This window comes from Neurospora hispaniola (genome assembly GCF_033458365.1).
Source record: "Neurospora hispaniola strain FGSC 10403 chromosome Unknown B0T23scaffold_2, whole genome shotgun sequence".
Lineage (NCBI taxonomy): Eukaryota > Fungi > Ascomycota > Sordariomycetes > Sordariales > Sordariaceae > Neurospora > Neurospora hispaniola.
Window position 1 is genome coordinate 5,227,993 of NW_026944407.1, and position 18,811 is coordinate 5,246,803.

General features: G+C 51.8%; 7 protein-coding genes across 7 annotated transcripts; 2 read left to right on the forward strand and 5 right to left on the reverse strand.

The window, feature by feature from the left end:
* The first annotated feature begins 555 nt into the window (after positions 1-555).
* On the forward strand, positions 556-4,944 carry B0T23DRAFT_354667 (uncharacterized protein). The gene is made up of 5 exons (XM_062836134.1): positions 556-741; positions 824-962; positions 1,021-1,865; positions 1,918-2,137; positions 2,190-4,944. The coding sequence occupies exons 1-5, from the start codon at positions 693-695 to the stop codon at positions 4,708-4,710; spliced, it is 3,774 nt and encodes a 1,257-aa protein (XP_062696305.1). The 5' UTR covers positions 556-692; the 3' UTR covers positions 4,711-4,944.
* A 595-nt stretch (positions 4,945-5,539) lies between these two features.
* B0T23DRAFT_354670 (uncharacterized protein) lies at positions 5,540-6,948 on the reverse strand (the record flags this gene model as incomplete). The annotated part of the gene is made up of 1 exon (XM_062836136.1): positions 5,540-6,948. Exon 1 carries the CDS (start codon positions 6,494-6,496, stop codon positions 5,540-5,542), a length of 957 nt encoding a protein of 318 aa, XP_062696306.1. The 5' UTR covers positions 6,497-6,948.
* A 1,343-nt stretch (positions 6,949-8,291) lies between these two features.
* On the reverse strand, positions 8,292-9,053 carry B0T23DRAFT_427096 (uncharacterized protein; the record flags this gene model as incomplete). The annotated part of the gene is made up of 3 exons (XM_062840040.1): positions 8,292-8,322; positions 8,385-8,533; positions 8,694-9,053. 3 exons carry the CDS (start codon positions 9,051-9,053, stop codon positions 8,292-8,294), a joined length of 540 nt encoding a protein of 179 aa, XP_062696307.1.
* Positions 9,054-11,207: 2,154 nt separating this feature from the next.
* B0T23DRAFT_334564 (uncharacterized protein) lies at positions 11,208-13,177 on the forward strand. The gene is made up of 3 exons (XM_062835779.1): positions 11,208-11,988; positions 12,073-12,523; positions 12,587-13,177. Exons 1-3 carry the CDS (start codon positions 11,666-11,668, stop codon positions 12,764-12,766), a joined length of 954 nt encoding a protein of 317 aa, XP_062696308.1. The 5' UTR covers positions 11,208-11,665; the 3' UTR covers positions 12,767-13,177.
* Positions 12,805-13,177, reverse strand: B0T23DRAFT_100006 (uncharacterized protein). The gene has a single exon (XM_062831678.1). It carries the CDS (start codon positions 13,050-13,052, stop codon positions 12,843-12,845), a length of 210 nt encoding a protein of 69 aa, XP_062696309.1. The 5' UTR covers positions 13,053-13,177; the 3' UTR covers positions 12,805-12,842.
* Positions 13,178-14,138: 961 nt separating this feature from the next.
* B0T23DRAFT_439224 (uncharacterized protein) lies at positions 14,139-16,026 on the reverse strand (the record flags this gene model as incomplete). Its single annotated transcript, XM_062840681.1, has 4 exons — positions 14,139-14,601; positions 14,661-14,926; positions 14,996-15,495; positions 15,555-16,026. 4 exons carry the CDS (start codon positions 16,024-16,026, stop codon positions 14,139-14,141), a joined length of 1,701 nt encoding a protein of 566 aa, XP_062696310.1.
* A 1,326-nt stretch (positions 16,027-17,352) lies between these two features.
* B0T23DRAFT_311987 (uncharacterized protein) lies at positions 17,353-18,533 on the reverse strand (the record flags this gene model as incomplete). The annotated part of the gene is made up of 2 exons (XM_062834665.1): positions 17,353-18,197; positions 18,302-18,533. The coding sequence occupies 2 exons, from the start codon at positions 18,531-18,533 to the stop codon at positions 17,353-17,355; spliced, it is 1,077 nt and encodes a 358-aa protein (XP_062696311.1).
* Positions 18,534-18,811: the final 278 nt, after the last annotated feature.

Genomic DNA, 18,811 nt, shown 5'->3' on the forward strand with positions numbered 1-18,811 from the left:
TTAATGCTTATTCCCTGAGTTCATTACAATGCTTGCAATGCTGACAAAGTCACTTAAGAGGTGAATGCTGGTGATGATTCTCTTGTTGAAGACAGACATACATGATAAGGGGGGATGCAGGTCTTCAGGTGGCCATTTTTCTTCTCTCTCCACTTCATGGTCTGAAGAGCCGTTATCAAGGACGGTAGGCTTCAGGTACCTCTATACTACTTCCCATTTGTGCTCTCGACGGTGTGGTAGAACTTGCATCCGTTACAGTGTACCAAGAGAATACTGACGGTTCACACAGCAACACAAATTTATTCGCGGCCCAGATCAAGAATCAAAAACGGATACCTGCAGCTCAACCGAATCGAATTTGGGATCTTCAGGCAGCTTATGAACTACCTACAGTTGGGGACTTGGGGCAGTGTTAGACGCTTTAGCTCCCTCAAATGAGTGAATGGTATTGGACGGCGTTTCGGTGGCCTCGATGGAGCTTCGAGCGGATAGGGTCACATCCATCCACCCCATTGATATGGGCGGCTAGCTCGCCAGTTAACATCCCCTCTTCTCGGAAAAGCTTAGAGGGTATAATTCAAGCTATCCCCCGGTGGGGGATTGGAGTGAGAAGATGTCAGTGAAGATGGTGCATCTACTGCCTTGATCTTTGACTTACTCTTGTCGTTGTTGGTATCATTTGTCGAGCCATAATGGCTCCTTCGTATGCGTGTGATGGCATTGTCAACCTCCTCTCGCTCGGTATGAGAAACCCTCTTTGGTCTACTGTATTGACGGTTACCATTTTCCCGTTGATGCATGACTAACTTTGTACACAATAAAGACGGTGGAGGTGTCCGAGGAGTATGCGAACTCGTCATTCTCGACAGGATCATGACGAAAGTCCAAGAGAAAGATGGTCTCGATGAGATTCCCAAACCGTGCGACTACTTCCACTTGATAGGAGGAACCAGCACCGGAGGGTGAGAGACATTTATATTGCAGCATAATGACCTGAGTGCGACGCTTACACTCGTCTAGACTCATCGCCATTCTTTTAGGAAGACTTCGAATGACAACCACAGAGGCTCTCAAGGAATACGACAGCTTTGCGAGCGAAATCTTCAGCAAATGGAACAGGAGGTTCAGCATTTCCGCCAAGTTCGACGAAAGGTCTCTAGAGAGAGTTGTCAAGTCGATTGTGGAAAAACGCGGAGAAAGCCAATTGATGAGAAACCCCAAGGGTGACCCTTTAACCGGCAAGGCCTTCGTTTGTGCTCAACGAGCCAAGGAGATTGCCGCCGTACGTCGAATTCGAGCATACTCCCATGAGGACACGGTAATATCAGATGAGAATGTCACCATCTGCGAGGCAGCAAGAGCAACATCGGCGGCGCCGACTTTCTTCGACCGCGCCGAAGTGACCGGTGAAGATTTGATCGACGGTGCATTTGGCTGCAACAACCCGTCTCAAGAGGTGCTTTCCGAAGCTGCACAGGTTCTGGACAAGACGTGCAAGATCGGCTGCGTCTTGAGTCTCGGGACGGGGTTCCGAAATAAATCTCTAGAATCGGCTGGAAAATATCCAGGCTCAGGAATTCCCTTCGTCAAGGAATTGCTACAATCGTTGAAAGAGGTGGCGACAGACTGCGAGTTGGCTCACCGTTCTACCGAAACTCGGTTTACAGACTTTCCGGATACGTACTTTCGCTTTAACGTCCCGGGTGTTGCAGATGAAGTCAAACTGGATCAATACAAGAAAATTCCGCTGTTGAAGAAAGCTACCGAGGAGTATATGAAGACACCTGCTGTCAAGGAGAGTATCGAGAAGGTTGTCGACATTCTCTGCAAAGGAATTACGTCGGGGATAACTGTCGGCCAGGCAGGTGAGTTGTGTGCTGGTTGGTTAATCGTATACAAAGGCTGACACTGTTACAGCGTATCCCGACATCAACCAAATGATAACGGACAAGCGGCGGTCCCAGACAAAAGGAAGGGTGACCCGGCTCTTTACTGGAAGAACTGATATTTTGAGTACGATGTCAACATACTTCCAGAACTTCAGTAACCCAAGACGGGAATTTCTACTCTTGGGGATGGGAGGCGTTGGCAAGACGCAAATCGCCTTGAAGTTTGCCGATAACCACCGCAAAACATTGTAAGGTGCTCCGCCATCATAGAAACGAATCAGCTACTAACTTTGATATTAGGTTCCAAAGGGACTTCTGGGTCGACGCTACTGATGCTGCTACAATTTTTGACAGCTACCACCTCATCTATGATGATCTCTTCCCTAGTGATGGCGAGCCCAAGCACAAGGGAAGGGCAAGAATTACCAAAGTCCATGAATGGATGCAAGAAAACGATGACTGGCTCCTGATTCTTGATAACTACGGGCCAGATAAAGGCATGAGCCAGTATATCCCACCCGGAAACAAGGGAAACATCATCTACACCAGCCGCTTCAACAACCTCACACAACTACTCCCTCGCGAAGCAGTTGTGCAAGTCAATGAGATGAGCAAGGAAGACGCCATTACTCTTCTCCTTCGAGCCGCTCGAGAAGCGCCCGAGAACCCAGGCTATCGAAAGTCTTGTGAGCCCATTGTTGATGCATTGGGGTGTCTGCCTCTTGCCCTCGACCAAGCCGGTGCCTTTATGGGTGAAACTCAGATTTCCTTCCCTGACTATCTCTCGCGGTTCCTCGAAGCCAAGCAAGACTTGCTTAAGAACCCAAAGTACCTCGGGGCCAATGAGCAAAACACAGCCGTGTACACAACCTTCAACCTCTCGTACTACATGCTCGAGGCTTTCCAAAGACTCAGGGGGGGCTATTCCAAGGCGGAAGCTGCAAGGACTGGCATCAAGATTCTCAACACCATTTGCTTTTACCACAACTCCGGTATCATGGAGGACATGGTTAGGCGAGCGGCCGAGTACCGTGCCAAACGCGCCGCTAACATTGACATGCCTGACGACGATTACAGCATCCAAGGTTTGCTGGAGGTTGACAGCCAAAAGGGAGGGAAATGGGATCCAACTGAATTTCGCAAAGCAGTTGATCTTCTGGATTCTTTCTCCCTCCTCAAAAAGGATCCCGGATACGAACTATCCATGCACGTCCTCGTCCACCTCTGGGCCCGAGACAGAATGAGCAGCAAACAACGTGCCTCCTTTGGCAAGTCAGCCCGCATCCTCATCCATGACTCGATCCCTATCGTAGGCATGAACGACCCCTCCAACGCATACTTTCGTCGTCGTATCTTCCCGCACAGCGAGATATGCGAGCGTCTCGTCGAGACACGCCTCAGCCAAGAAGAAGAAGCCCTCTTCCAGGGCAAGCGAGGTGTCCTCCTCGACGCCATGGGCAAAGACGACGAGGCGGTAGAGGCTTGGAAGCAAACAATAACCTCTTACGAGTGCCTCTTCAGCGTGCGCGATGAGCGGACCCTAAGTGCCATGGGCAAGCTCGCCGACCTGTACCTCCGCCTTCGTCGCCATCCGGACGCCGAACCCCTACTCCAGGAAATTCTCGAGCGAAAGGAAGACATGCTCGGTCCGCACAGCGACGGCACCATAGCCGCCATGGTCAACCTCGAGCGTCTCTATCTAGACATGGGCCGCATGGTGCAAGTCCGTGATATGCGAGCCAAAATCCTCGCCGCCCGCAAAGCCAGCACGAATCCGCGTCAACAAGCCTTGATCGCCGACACGGAAGCAGCCTTGATGCGCGCCAATGAAACCCTAAACCACCTAGCCACCATCCAAAACGGCACCGTCCAATATGATGATCCCTCCTCCCCCTTCTTCTCCGACCTCAAAGTCCCTAGCATTCCCCCTTCCTCCCTCGCCCCCTCCGAAGCAGCCGCCGCCGAAGCCGTCTTCCTCAAAGAACAATCCGCCCTCTGGACTTTATACTCGCAATCTCTCTCCTCCTTCGGCCCCACCGCCCTCCAATCCCTCTCCGCTCTCTCACAGATCACCACCCACCTGCTCTCCAACTCGCACCTCTCTTGCGCCGAGATCGTCTCCGGCGAGGTCATGGCCCGCTGTCTCAAGCGCTTCGGCCCGCTCTCCCCCGCCGTCCCAGAACATCTGCACGTCTATGCGACGGTGCACGCCTACCAGGGGAAAATGGACGACGCCATTGCTATGCAGCGCGAGTGCGTCGAGTTCAGCACCGAGGAGCTCGGCGAGGGGAAAGAAAGTGCACATACGTTGCGAATGGAAGTCGCGCTACGGGATTGGAAACCCTTACTCGAGCGGGCGGAACAGATCAAGAAGAAGAACGAGAGGAGGGAGGAGATGGAAGGGATGCGGGAGACGTTGGTTACGCTCAGGCAGAGATTCAATGAGGAGGAGCTGAGGAGAAAGGTGGAGACTGAGATGGAGGGGATGGATTGGGAGGAGTTTTTGGAACTGGAACGGGATGTGAAATTTGTGTTTTCAGACCAGGGGCCTTTAGAGGATTTGTGCGAAACGGCGGAGGGGTGTGTGAAGAACGGATTTAAGGAGTTGTATAAGCGGTTGGGGATTGAGCGGGCGGAGAAGTATGTGCATGTGCCGTTGAGGAGGCTGTTGGAAGAGAAGAATGGGGTGGGAAAGGGGGAGGTGGCAAATGAGGCGCAAAACAAGGAGACGAGGGATCTGGAGGAGGGCCTGTTGGTAATGAACCTAGTGCAAGAAGATGGAGGAGGGAAGTATTCGGTTGCTGTTGATGGTTGGAGGTGACTAAAAGAAGGGGGGATTTTACACTACTTGGATCTAAGGTTCGTTGGGGTTAGTCTGCTACTCTTTTGCTTTGGGTTTCGGTTCGGATATAGAATAACTTGAACAGACGGGCAGATGGGTTGCATATGACGAATCAATGCTCTGCGCGATGTAACGCCACGAAATGAAAGTGTAAAGTTCGCTATCGAAGAACAATCAACCGGTCAACAAAAGAAAAAAGAAAAAAAAAAAGACATACAACACCAGCTTATTCACCGGTCGTCACCGATCCGATTACTAGGCTGGCGGTCACCGGCTTATCTAAGGGAGAGCGGACGGGATCCCGAGTTTTTGCCCTGGTGCCTATGGTCGTATGTTTTTAGTACAGTATCAACCAGCTGAATGTGGAAGGGGGAGTGGTATAGGTGATTATATATCCACACTGGAGGCAGATATTGATCTGATTCATCAGATGGTTCATTCTTTGGGCTAAGAAGCCTCAGTCAAGGAGACCACATTGCAGCATATCGTGAGGATGGGTCAAGAAAGGCAAGAGCAAAACCCCTGATATTTTCTGTTCAAAGCAAAACTAACTCGCACACTCTCAAACATTCATTAGACTTTGCTCTTTCGCCAGTTCTCCCGCTCCAGATAAATGACGCTTTTATACCGACTGTCATCTCCTCCACATAAACATCCACCAAAACAAAACTTATTGCCGAATTAGTTGAAAGAAAATAGTGACAAAAACATTTTTCTCCTCCTATGCGACCAACATCTCCAGCCGGGAAGCAACAAAAGTCCCAAGAACTACCCGCTAGCTTCAGGCTCCAGATTTCAAACCCTTGCTTTAATCAGAAGTGGAAGTGGAAGCATCAGCACCGAGATCGCCAGTGATGCCAGCAGTCACACCAATAGAACCGGAGAGGACAGAGCTAAGCAGCTCCTGAACAGCCTCCAACAACGACTCGATGACGCTCAGCGGGCTGCCAGTAGCAGTACCACTAAGCAACTGGTTGAGGAGCTCCGGGCTCAAGATACCAGCGAGGTTGCTCAAGTCGCCAAGCGGCAGAGTACCAAGGGGCACACCACCAGTCAGGCCGCCGCTAAGCGAGAGGAGGGCCTGGAGGTTAGCCAAGCTGGCCAGGGTGTTCGCGTCCAAGCCACTGCCACTGGTGGCATCACCACCACCGAGCTGCAAGAGGTTACCAAGCAGACCGGTAACGGTGTTCAACAAGCTGCTCAACAGGCCAGTGACACCAGTCAAACCAGCGAGACCGTCGGTGACGCCCAGGAGACCGCCGAGTCCGCCGAGGCCTCCGGGATGGCCACCAAGCACACCAAGAGGGTACGCACCGCCAGCGACGCCCCAGCCAGCGCCAACGGGCAGGATGGCAGCCTTTTGGTTGGCCTTGATGCGGCGAGTGCCCTGCTGCACCGTCTGCGTGACGTTGCCGAGCAGCTGGGAGAGGATGCCCGTAATGCCCTGGGGGTCCTTGATGTCGATCTTCTGGAAGTCGTCCTGAGCGTTCTTGACGATGACGCCGACGCTGGAGACGACGCGGTCGAGGTCGGTGAGCGCGACGGAGGGGACGGTGCCGGCGGGGACGGAGGCGGCGGGCGAGGTGGCGGGGGTGGTTTGGCGCTTGGTGTTCATGTTGGTGTTGGCCTTGGCCATGGCGAGGTTGTTCTTGAGGGCCTCGGCGTTGATGTGCGCGATGGCGTGGCCTTGTTGCATCATGGGCACGGCGAGGGTGGAGCCGGCCATGGCGAGGGAGAGAGCGGTGGTGAGGGCGAAGGACTTCATTTTGAAAAAAAAAAGGAGTGAAGTGAAGTGAAGTGAAGTGAGTGTGACGTTGGTATTTGGTAAGGATTGGTTTAGTTTGGCTTTGGTGGTTTCTTTGGAAAGAGAGAGAGAGACTGAAGTCCTGATGATGTAGACTGGTGGAGGAGATGAAGGCTGGTGAGGAAGAAAGGAATTAGTTCTCAGTCTGGTCAGATCTGGGGATACTTATAGGTGAGTTTCTCCATGTTGTTATTGTTGTTGTCGCTGCTGTTACTGCTTCATATCATCGCTATGTTGTTGACACGGATGCCAACTTCCCGGCCGCTGCTGGGTGTCGCTGCTATGCCACAACACGACAACTGGAATCCCAGGCCTCATGGTGGGAGATTGCGATGAACATGGTAGATGGTGGGAAAAGGCATGCGTTCCTGTGAGTTCCGTCAAATATGTAGGTGTTGGGTAGTGGTTGTAGGAATGAGGGTGACGGCCATGTCTTAGGCCTCTCCCTTCGGCAACTTCCGGTACATATCTCCGACGATGAGTGAGGGAAGGCTCAATGCGACTTTCGCACCTTGGTGTTTTTCCAGTGGTAAAAAGCTCTCACAATGTAATGAGGACTTATTGAATTGTTCAGAGTTGGAATGCTCTCAGCAGCGACCGAGTGTCCTGGCTGTGCCGATGACCTCGTGAAGTCCTCGATCTTGGTGGTTTGGTGGTGAAACACCAGTGCCGAATCGACTTCATTCCTCCACCCTTTGCCTAGACAAATCAAGACAGTCCATCTGTCGAGTAGCAAGAAGTTTTCGTCCTTCTATGCCATATCTTTATCGCAGCATCTGACGGTGGAGGTAGAGGTAGCCATAACACCTGACGGCAAGCTCTCAAAACTAGCTCTCCCCAATGTTCGTAGCTGAATAGTATTCTCGCGCAGAGATGTAATGTACCAATACCTTATCCTTATCCCGGATCCATAGTTTGAGAGATGTGGGCTCAGAGATATTTCGCCCCAATTGCTGGAGTGTCAAGCCAAAGGCCTTCTCTTGAACCTGTGTGCATCGTCCGAATGCGTATAATTAAGTAAAGGTATATAACCATTTATGCCACTCCCCCTTCCACATTCTCCTGGACAGTTGCCTAAATCACATACGACCATAGGCACCTGGATAAAACTCGGGATCCCGTCCGCTCTCCCCTAGATAAGCCGGTGACCGCCAGATCAGTAGTTGGCTCGGTGACGACCGGCGAATAACCTGGTGTTGTATGTTTCTTGTTTCTTTTTTTGATTTTTTTCGGATCTTTATCAACTCATGAGTGAACTAGAGGGAAAGGTGCGAGGAGTGCCGTATCTGGTACATGATTACTGTAGGAGGAACTCGTTCGATGGTGGCCACGGCAGATAAAACGAGACTTGATAAAATGATTCCATGCACAATCTTTTAGCATTCATTTGATGCTATCAGTTCGTTACATCGTCATAAACACACACGAAAGAAAAGACCATAATTGAGGCAGGCCGATAATCAACCATCATACTCCTAAAATGCGACAAATCAAGTGACAAAAGAGATGGGAAAAAGACGGGCAAGGACAACCTTCAGTTACAACTACCACCGCACATAATGATCCCGTTCAAGCGATCCCAATCAATCATTAATGCCCATTACATCTCCTCCGTCGCGCCTGCCCTCATGCAATGTTCCATATTTCAATGATGTGTTCGTACAATTTGGATCTCCACCCATCTTGACATTCTTCTTCAGTTTGGATAACGAAAAAGACAATGCTGACGAGAGGGAAAGGAGAAAAGTGACTTTGTTTAGATGTCAGGGGGGGCACCGCGTACCCAGCTAGTCACGGGAGAGTCAGCCTCAAAGTAAACAAACGAAAAAGTTTTAGGGGGTGAACGTACTTATCCCACATCTTGGCAATAAACCCCTGCGGCACCGGCCTCTGCTCACTCAAACTCTGGCGTCTCGCAACACTAGCCGGATCGTTCCTTCTCTTCTGGTCAATCAAGCCCTCAAAGAGTCCATGATGTCCTCCATGTCCGTGAGACGGCTGTGTCGTTTTATTTCCGAGCTGTTAGCATATGTTCACCATCTCTTTACCACCCACAACCCACAACCCACAACCCCTTTCAATCATCACCAAACAACAACAGAGAAGAAAAAGAAAAAGAAAAAAAGAAAAAAAAAAAAAAAAAGAAAAAAGAACATACCCGTCTACCATACGGAACCTCCGTAACCGTACTCGCACTCCCCATAGGCCGATCACTCCCCGTCACACTGGTAGTCGAAGACGTACTCGCGCTCCGCTCACTCCTGAACGCTTCAGAAGCAGCCCCCGCGACATTAGGAAAGAGCTTGGTGCTTTCGTCAATCAACTTGCTGCTTTCGCTCGATATACTACCCCTAGCTCCGCCGCCACTCATGCCCTGGGCGGCGGCATCAGGGCCCGTCTTGCCGGCGACGGGGCTGGTGTGGGGAGCCGGCGCCTCGGTGACGGGGTTGTCGAGGGTGGGTGGGTGGGCCGGCTGGAAGGGACCGGCGATGGGGGGGTTGCTGCCGGTGTCGTCCATGGTTATTGTGGATGAGGAGGATGAGTGGGAGGGATGAGAATAGGGGTGGGGGAAGAGGGGGGTGGCGTTGTTATGCGTTGGGAAAGAGTTGATTGTGATTAACTCTACGAGGAGGTTGTTTGGACTTGACTGAGCTGTGTATATTGTTGTGGACTTGTCACTTTAAATGAAGTTTTAGTAACAACGGTGAGTGAAGAATCGTTAGATGTAAAGGAGGAGTAGCATAGGAACACAAGCGGACGAAGAGGGCGGGGTTGCCGGTGGTTTATACCTTTTGCGTATCACAGATGCTCGCGTACGTGCTTGAGAGGAGTATGTACCTATGCACATGCAGTGACGGCTATGGGCAGCTATGGTAGCGCAAGGCCAAGGAGTTCTCCGTCTTCCATTCTCTCTTGACACTACAAACCAAGATCCGCAGGACAAATTGGTGAGATCAGTCGACTGAAGATCCAAACCGAAAGATGGATGTACCTCATCATGTCGTCACAAGCAGAGAAGGGACGGGGCCGTCCGCCGTTTTGGAGAGAAAGCACGTCCCGCAGGAAGAGCAAAGCTTGACCAAGGGGAGCTCGGATTTCTGATCGTGGTGTTGGGGTATATGCACGTATGTCGGCGTATGGTGTTTGGGAGGTACTTGGCTCGTATGTCCAAGTGGGTATAGGCTCCCAAAGTTGATTGAGATGATAAAGTCCATCACTATCACGGATTGCTTTGATCCCAAACAGAATAGACAAGTTGTGTGTTCTGGCTGGTTCGTTTCGGGACCTTCCAGAACATCTACCCCTCGCGTGTGTCGCCTTACGATCGATTTAGGAAACGAGGGGAAGTGAGATCTGAATGGAATTGTGCTGATGTAGTGTATGGGTGGCCAACCATATGGTTAAGAAGAAAAAGAGGGGTACTGTGTTTACCTATTCGAGTGAACTTGGCAGTAGATCGTCAACCACTGTCGTTGTCTTTTAGTTTCTTCTCACGCTTGGCTGCCGGGCATGTCTCCGGACTTGGTATGCTCACGGCAGCGGAAGCGACTGATTGACAGGTGGACATCGGAATCGGTCACAGTTGAATATGCAGGAAATCCAAGTCAGCAGAAAGCGCAGAGTTTCGGTGCAGAAAAGTTGCATAAGAAGTGGTTTCCATTAGAAATCGGATTCCAGACTCGTTTGACTTGGATGAGAATCTCGAGGGCATCCATCGGATCGAATTGGTGGACTCTCGAACGTACAGTACCAAAAGCTCTCGGACCGTATTCCGACAAAAAGGGAATGACGTTGAGATGACGATGCCGCAGGCACTGGCCTTGAGATGTTCACTGGGTGTGGTGGTCGTGGTCACTCTCTTTGGAAGTTGTTTCTGTGGCGACTGACAGGCGTTGCTGTGAGACGGAAGTTGTTCAACTTTGCTTTTTCTGTCTGGGTCGTTCATCCTTGGACTTTGGACTGTGACGATTGATGGAAATTGGTGATCTGGATGGCGATGACCCAAGTGCTCTCAAAACCAAGGAGAGATGTGGATGTCAAGATAGATGTACTTGGATCGCGAATGCCTCATTTTGGATAGAGGTCGTATATTGTTGAGGGTCATGGTGATGATGAATGATTCATACCCAAGATGGATAGATGGAATGAGTATGCTTTGGGTAAACAATCAAGATCACTAGATCTTGATGTGAACCTGTCGACAAGACATCAACTTCCTACTCGAGAAGTTATTCTCTGTCATGACCATGATCGATCAGCTTTCGAAAAAGAGTGTCGTTGCTCCTCCTGAATGGCATCATGGTCCAGTTTGGTGGGAGAAGGAAGATGTTGGGCAGCTTTGGCCTTGTCGTCCTGTATATCTGTCCTGCCCTTGAAACGAAATTCGCTCTGTGGCATTGAGATGTATCGAGCGCGGGGTCATATAATATAGGAAATTGAAACTTGATAGTCAAGCTGTTGCGGCATCTTGAGGTTGTCGACGAGATGATGCAAGTAAAAAGGTACCGCGACGAGATGTAAGAGGAAGTGTCGAGTGACTGGAAATTGTTAGTGCAAAGTAAGCAAGTGGAGCGGGAGCATGGACTCGCTATCGTTATCGCTAGGTATCACATTAGGTACCGTGGGTTCCCTGTTCCCCCGGAATGCCAGGTGGTTCCACCACAGCCGAGGGCCTGAACGGGGCGGCAGGCACCTCAGCGGGCCCCAGTGAGCCGCGGTGGGTGGAGGGGTTCCATGCCGGTTCCATGGGCCTGGGGAACCTCCACGGAACCCGGGCAGTGTCAACAACAAGGGAACTATCACAAGCCTCGTTTGATCCAACCACTGACTGACTGTCCCCTCCTTTCTCCCCTGTCTCTGTATCTGCTGGTCTGCTGCATTGCTGACCTTCTATCAACACATCCTCGGCCTACTGTTCTCCTTGGGAGACCCTGTCCCGTCACACACATCGAGGCGTCGATCTACCTACCAACGCCATACCGAGTAACCACCTACATAGAGTCAGTCAGTCTGACCGAACATGATTACTCTGTGATTATTGCATCTGGATCCGAGCTTCCCCTTTTTGCGACAACTGCCACTCCTACAGAAGAATAAATTCGTCCCGATTCCCGCGCATAGACCTCCAACATGACACAGGACTCGCCCTCTCTAAAAGACTTGCACGTCGTCGGCAACGGTGTCTCTTCAGCCTCGTCCACCACCTTTAGTTCAACTGCGCCCTTTCCCCCTTCAGAGACCAACTACACAACAACAAGTACAACAGACATGGCTACCTCATCGGTCTCCAAGATCGTCAGCCAACCTCGCAGCCTTGCCGAGGTATGCGCCGCCTTGCGCGCAAAGCTCCTTGCCTTCCTGGCTCTTCACTCCAACGATGAGACGGTACAGGGTACTCAACGACGGGCCCGCGATGCTATGGAGGTGATAGAGGAAGCCTTGCGTCGGTATAGGTACGCTGGCCTTCTCAGTTCCGTTACCATCTCATCAAGCTAGCTAGCCAACATGATGGCAACTAACCCAACCCAACCATCCAGACCCGAAGAACTCTCCCTCTCCTACAATGGCGGCAAGGACTGTCTCGTCCTCTTGATCCTCATCCTCGCCTGCTGGCCCGCCTCACTCCAACCGCCATCCTCCTCGTCCTCCTCTTCTTCCTCCTCGATCTCCAACTCGTCAAAACAAACCCTCCCCCGTCTCCAATGCATCTACATCGCCCCGCCAGACCCCTTCCAAGAAGTCGAGGACTTCGTCGCCACCACCACAGAAGAGTACCACCTGGACCTAGCACGATACGCCCTGCCCATGCGCCAGGCCCTCGATTGTTATCTGGACGAGAAGCCCCACGTGAAAGCCGTGTTCATGGGCACGCGAAGGACCGATCCACACAGCGAGTTTCTAGCATCTTTCACGCCGACGGATAAGGGCTGGCCGCAATTCATGCGGATAAATCCCGTCTTGGATTGGCACTATGTTGAGATATGGACTGTGAGTTTTAATCCCCAGAACGCCGTAGTCAAGCACTTGCTGACACTGTATCGCTCAAAACAGTTTATCCGCCAACTCGACATCCCCTTCTGCTCCCTCTACTCCCAAGGCTTCTCCTCCCTCGGCGGGACAAAAGACACGCGGCCCAATCCTGCATTGGCACTCAACGCCGAAGGAAACAAGTTCCGGCCGGCGTACGAATTGACGCGCGATGACGAGGAACGGCTCGGTCGCGATCGATAGTCGATTAATAAACAAGAAACCACATTTTGCGAATTCATTATTATCGAGAGCATGAGCATATATACCTAGACCATCCTCACCGAAGACGGAGCTTTAGTGAACTCGGGTTTATATTTTGGAAAGGAAGAGGAAGAGGAAGATGAACTACAGGCGAGGGAAGGGTAGTAGAGATGAGAGGAGCAGAATTACAGGGCAGGAACAGGAGAGGAAAGAGAGGGGCTCTCTGCTCCGCCGAAAGACGGAACATACTACAACTACCATCTACATAGACAGCGTAGAGAAGCATGGCGGCGTTTTAGAGCGTTTGTTTGTTTTGGATATATATCACAGCTTATTGGTTCAGGAGGACTATCTTTGCTTATCTGTGATTACAGTGCTCAGAGTCTACGGGTAGGGACAACATGGCTTGACAAGTTTGAGTTTGAAACGGCACAGTTCTCTCAGTTTTGTGAGGTCGGGTACTAACACACAAACAGCAGTTTGCCTTTTTGTGAAACTGTCCCTGTGGGATGTGATGCTGAGTGGGTAGCCGTCGCGAGGTTACAGAGGTTTGTTGTCTGCAAACCTTTGGGTATAAAACCTCTATCCTACCGCCTCCTCTCACTTTCCTTGTTTACTTTTCCCAGGTGGGCAACATGGTCTGGTAAGCAAAACCCAGCTAACTTATCAAAAAAGACAGACAAGTGAAGCACTCCGGATAGGAATCGGATGGGAGGGAGCCTATGTGGACGTTTGACTTGGTAAAGATGCGGCAGAGAATGACCAGGGGAACTGGACTTGGGGACAAACACTGGACTCAACATCAACACTCAATCATCACTCGAGCAACAACACACAACAACACTTGATCGATTCATCATCCGCATCAGAAAATCACGAATTGATCATAAAGCAACGCTATGATAAGCCTGGGTATTCCAACTATCCAATCCATCATTCCAACTCCTACGGCTTCGTGTCAAATCCAAGAACCAATTCATCGAAATCCCAACGCTAAATTCCATCTAGATATCCCAACTTCTCATATGGTTTCCCTCCCCAACTCTCGCCCATCAAACGCTTGCATAGGCTGCTTCTGGTTTGTTTCCGATCCAGTTTGCTTCCCTTTTCTGTCTCCATAGTTGCTCCGGTTCTACCTACTCGGTCATGTTGCCCCGTCACTTCAGGGCTAGGTACATGGATCCGAGTAGTTGCATGTAGAACCACAACCGGGGCGTGATAAGGCGGATCGAAATTGTTGTTTCTCCCCTCGTAGGGGTATCTGGTGATGGCAAGCGTCATAATAATGAATGGTAGTTGATAGTCCACTTTCCTTCCCTTCCTCCCTCCATCTCCTAGAAAACCTGTCGATGACCAGGTCGAGGATAACCTATCAAGGCATCCTACGTCTAGTCAAAGCATCGAGGATGAATCGAAGGTCATCAGCGTCAATGTCGTCGTCGCTATCCAACTCGATGGGGCGGTTGAGGAGCTCCTCGGGGGCGTTGTCGAAAATGTCGCGGTGGTCACCGCCATGGAAAAAGTCGTCATCCTCGGGGATGTGGTCGAGGAAGTGGTCGTCATGGCGATGATGGCGATGACGGTGGCGGCCCGGATCGGGGTGGTGGCCTTGGTGGTGCTGGAGCTGGCGATGCTGATGGTCACGGCCATGGAAGAAGTCATCTTCCTCACCTTCAGCCACATGGTCCGGAATACCAGCTGCCCGTCTCTCTCGGATCCGCCTCTCTGGCTCGTGAAGGTCAAAGATGGGGCAGGCGCACAGTGGTCCATCGCCATGCCCGTTAGGGTGGATGAGTAGGCAGTGGTAGCAGAAGTATGTTTTACACTTGATACACCTGTAAGAATGTCAGTAACTCTTTTTTCTTCTAGCTTCAAACGAGATGGGGGTTCTCACTTCACCAGGTTACAGCCACCATCTCTCTCGACGGTCATGTCGCAGGTTGGACAAGTCCTCCAGGCCTCGTCCCGCCTCAACTGTCTGAACTGCCGATCGGCCTGCTCTTCCGACTGCTGCTGCTCCTCTGTCCTTCTTCTGTGGCCAGGACAACGCTCTTGGTACCTGGCTCGGTGCGCCCTGCCCTCGCAGATAATACAGGTCACCTGTCGACAGTGGTGGCAGATGGCCTCGGTCTCTCTGCGACCTTCGACGCCCGTAAAACGCTCCGGGACTAGCCAGCCACAGTCCACGTTCGAGCACCGCGTGCCCGTATGCTCCCTCTCCATGCGTACCTGCTCAGTACGAGCAATGTACTGTCTGATCATCTCGACACCGAGCAGCCGTCGGAAGCGCTCGTTGCCCGCTCGGACTTCCCGAGAAGGGTTCTCGTTTCCAGGCTCGTTGGCGTGAATGTAGAAGCGGTTGCCGCAGCAAGTAGGAGGGAAAGTGTCGGCGTTGCGCCAGACGTTGCCGTCCATGGCGTTTCTGAAAAACGACTGGAGGCATTGACCGCAGTAGTGGTGCGGCTCTGGGGCGCAGGAGGTCGTGAGGACCTGGGAGCGAGGAAACTCCTCGGTGCAAACCGCACAGGGAACGAGGTCGTCGCCGTCGACACTGGGCTCTGGGACTGGTGCCGTGGCGGCGTTGACTGTGGTGGCTGTGGCGACTGGGGCTGCCGGTACTGGTGCCGGAACCTGGGGAACTGGGGGTCTGTTGACGGGCGCTGGGCGCGCTTCGACGGGATTGGCCCTGGCGGCCGGTACGTTACCGCCGTGCTGGCGGTTTCGTTCGTCTGTACAATCTAGCAGTTAGCTTCACGTTCTTTTGTGAGTTCCAAGGTTGGCTTCATACCTCTCCTAGTCATCTGTTCTAGGTGCTCTTCCCGTCTCCTCTCGGCCCCCATTTCCTGCCTCCTCTCCTGCTCGTGCCTATCCCGCCGAGCCTCCTCTTCCTGCCTGTTTTGTTGAGCTCGCTGAGCTCGACGCTCGACTTGACGGGCCTCCAGCCGGTCTAGAGCAACCTCACGGTCGATGCGATCGAGGAAGTGGCGATTGTGGCCGAGGAGTTCCTGGGCGCGGGCCCAGAGTCCTTCCCTTCTCGGAAGGGGGACTGGCGGAAGGGGTCTCGATGGTAGGTCCCATCTAACCATCGGGGGAGGGAATCGGAGAGGGGGCCACGGGTGCCTCCTCTCTTCCCTCTCGATGTGTGGAGGAGGTCCGTCAACTGGTTCGTCTCGGATGACGACTGTGATACGGGTAGGGCGTCGAGGGGGATTCTCCCGGCGGCTACTGCCCTCTCCGTTGTCGGTGTGGCGGCGATACATCTTGGTAGATGTGGGCTGGTTGTCGTTTTGAAAGCTTCGGTGCTCGTTTCAAGGCAGTGATAGTAGGCGTGGTCGTAATCGAACGTTTGGGATGATGAGGGAAAAGAAGAGGGCATTTGGCCTGGGTCTCCCTGGGCACTTGGAGGAACTGGGTGTCCATCTTTTCCGGGTTATTTTCATCCATCGAGAGCATTGGGGTCGTGGATCAGAGGCGTAACTTGGGGTGAATGGAAGAGTATCCTGATCGGTGTTGTCATGGTGGTCGTATTAATGGAAAATGCCCGAGAGACAGAGGACTCGTGAAAGATGACAATCGAGGTGAATGGATCAAGGGGTTCCATCATCGCCGGCTATGTATAAAGACTACGGGCTTGAAGTGTAAGTGAAGAGATGGTATGACGATATCAGCTCATCAATTTTTTGCTTGGGTCTTTAGTTGACACACTTCCCCGGCCTTCTGATGGAGCACGAGATTATTGTTGACGATGACACATTCATCCCGAGCTACCCCTTGCGACAGTCCTACGCACATCTTCCGTCTTGCATCAGATACATCTGGGATCAAGTAACCACATGTCAGGCATGTTGACTATTTCCCAAGATGACCGATGGACGGCCTCAGTGGCTGACAAGACGGTAGTCGATGAAGTCAACGTCTCCTTTTCGGGGGTGGTGAAGCGAAGTGCCATATAGGTGGAGTCAAAGAATCGGAAATGCTACCCGGGGCAACAACGGCGCACTCAAATAGAAAGAAATATTTATAAAGACGAAGAACGCGCTGTCATGAGAGCGAGTGTCTGTGTACGAAAGACTAAGATGACAACCGGAAAGGGAACGAAGAACCGCTGGCTAAATGTAAATCGTCTCCCCAGGGTAGCTTCCGTGAACAACCTGTAGGTACGCTTGGTCATTCCCTTCTTTCCTTCTCAAAATACCCCGAGTCCCTCACATGTCTCGAAAAGAAGGAAGTTGCGGCTAACACTGCTCCTTGAATCACAGTTTCCCTCTCCCGTCTTCACCCCGTCCCACCGACAATCTCATTGCTCATAGGCCCTCTACTTAATTGTAGTTTGGACCAGAAACAGTGAGGAAACACGAAACAAGCTAGGACAGCCTTCAGAGCTTGACAATCCCAAAGCGATGACTCGGCAAATCTGGACACTTGGGCCCATCGTCACTTCCAAAACTCGTTGATCGATGTGGTTCAGACGGACCGAAATTGGATGATTGATCAGTAGGTACACCCAAACTCCATGCGCTCTTCTATTATGCTCGCTTACAACGGGTTCAAGTCAAAAACAAAGTCACACAAATATTTTCACCCCCTTATACATTTCCATCCGCCCTTCCACTGGCCGGACCCATCTCAGCCTCCGAGTCACTCCCACTCCCACCCCCCTCTGCCTCCTTCCCATCCACACATTCTTTGCCACTCTTTTTCTCATCACCACAGGCATCACTCAGGAACTTTCCACCCTCAACATCCCCCACCTTTTCCTTCCCCTCCCCCCTCGAAAACAAAAACATCCCACCCACCACCGCCTTCCCCCCTCCACTCACCGTCACCGCAACCGCACTCCCCACCCACCGATAAATACACGCTCCTACCAAACTGCCCACCGCCAAACTCACCAAAAACGCAACCCGTCTATTCCTCCCCCTATTCTCCTTCAGCGGCCTGCTCATCAAGCGCTTGTCAATAACCAAATCCACCCACGCCGCCGTCGCCATAGCGGTGCTAATCTCCGTCATGTTCAGACTCCTGCTCAGCACCACCTGACTCCCCGCCGCGGACGCCAAGAGGGCAATACACACTAGAGTCCTAGTACCCGTGACGGCCTCCATGGTATCGATGCTGCCTGACTCGAAGAGCAGCTTGCCGGGGGTGTTGGTGTGGTAGCTACCAAACTGGAGGGCGGCGGCGATGAAGACGAGGATGGTTTGGATTGTGTTGGTGACTAGAAGCCACAAGCGCCGGCGGGGGCCGATCAAGTGCCCCAGTTGGCCGGTGAGGTAGGCGCTCCCCAAGAAAAAGCCGAGGGAGGTGGCGATGTTGGCGGTGATGAACATGGAAGGGTTGAATTCGGGGAGGGCGGCGGCGAGGAGGAGGAAGACGGTGTTGCCGGTTTGGTTGGAGGCGAAGCAGTGGAAGTCGGGGAAGGAGACTGCGTCTGTTTAATGTCAGTAATGTATGTTTGGCAGATATACATTATTTGCATGTTTGATGAGGGAAAGAGGGATGGTGGAAAGGCAGAAGAGAAAAAGGAAAACACACCTTGTAACCCAATGCAAAATGTCAAAAGAAGAAGTTGAATCTCAGCAAAGGTTGAAGGCACGACATCCTCATTGAGGTATGCCCATGTCCTTGAAGCAAAGGACTGCTGGGATGATGATGATTTGCTCGGTTGATGACATGAATATTTCGGACACCGGAACTCAACAAGTGTATGACTCGGGTCAACCGTCTGGGTCTTTGGCGGTGGTGGTAGTGATGGCGGTGTCATCATGGTAGATAAACACTCGGTCTACTTCTCTGGCAGAGAAACAGAATAGAGACGATGAAACGAACACAAGACTCGAGAGATCAAGGAAAGGGCTCTCTTGTGTTTAATTCAGTCGAGTCGAGTAAAGTAGAGTACTCCCTGTAAGGAAAATGGATGTACACCTCCAACTAATATGATTTACCAACAAGGAACGAAAGGATACTTATGAACAACAAAGAACAGAGTATCGAAGAAGATATACAAAACCATTAATGGATGGTATCACTCGACACCGACCGACA

Excerpts from the sequence above, each read along its gene's own strand:
- B0T23DRAFT_354667 (XM_062836134.1), top strand. The coding sequence starts at position 693 with ATGGCTCCTTCGTATGCGTGTGATGGCATTGTCAACCTCCTCTCGCTC. Across the intron at positions 1,866-1,917 it reads GATAACTGTCGGCCAGGCAG|CGTATCCCGACATCAACCAA; the intron begins GTGAGTTGTGTG and ends ACACTGTTACAG. Across the intron at positions 2,138-2,189 it reads GATAACCACCGCAAAACATT|GTTCCAAAGGGACTTCTGGG; the intron begins GTAAGGTGCTCC and ends CTTTGATATTAG.
- B0T23DRAFT_334564 (XM_062835779.1), top strand. The coding sequence starts at position 11,666 with ATGACACAGGACTCGCCCTCTCTAAAAGACTTGCACGTCGTCGGCAAC. Across the intron at positions 11,989-12,072 it reads GAAGCCTTGCGTCGGTATAG|ACCCGAAGAACTCTCCCTCT; the intron begins GTACGCTGGCCT and ends CCAACCATCCAG. Across the intron at positions 12,524-12,586 it reads ACTATGTTGAGATATGGACT|TTTATCCGCCAACTCGACAT; the intron begins GTGAGTTTTAAT and ends CGCTCAAAACAG.
- B0T23DRAFT_100006 (XM_062831678.1), bottom strand. The coding sequence starts at position 13,052 with ATGCTTCTCTACGCTGTCTATGTAGATGGTAGTTGTAGTATGTTCCGT.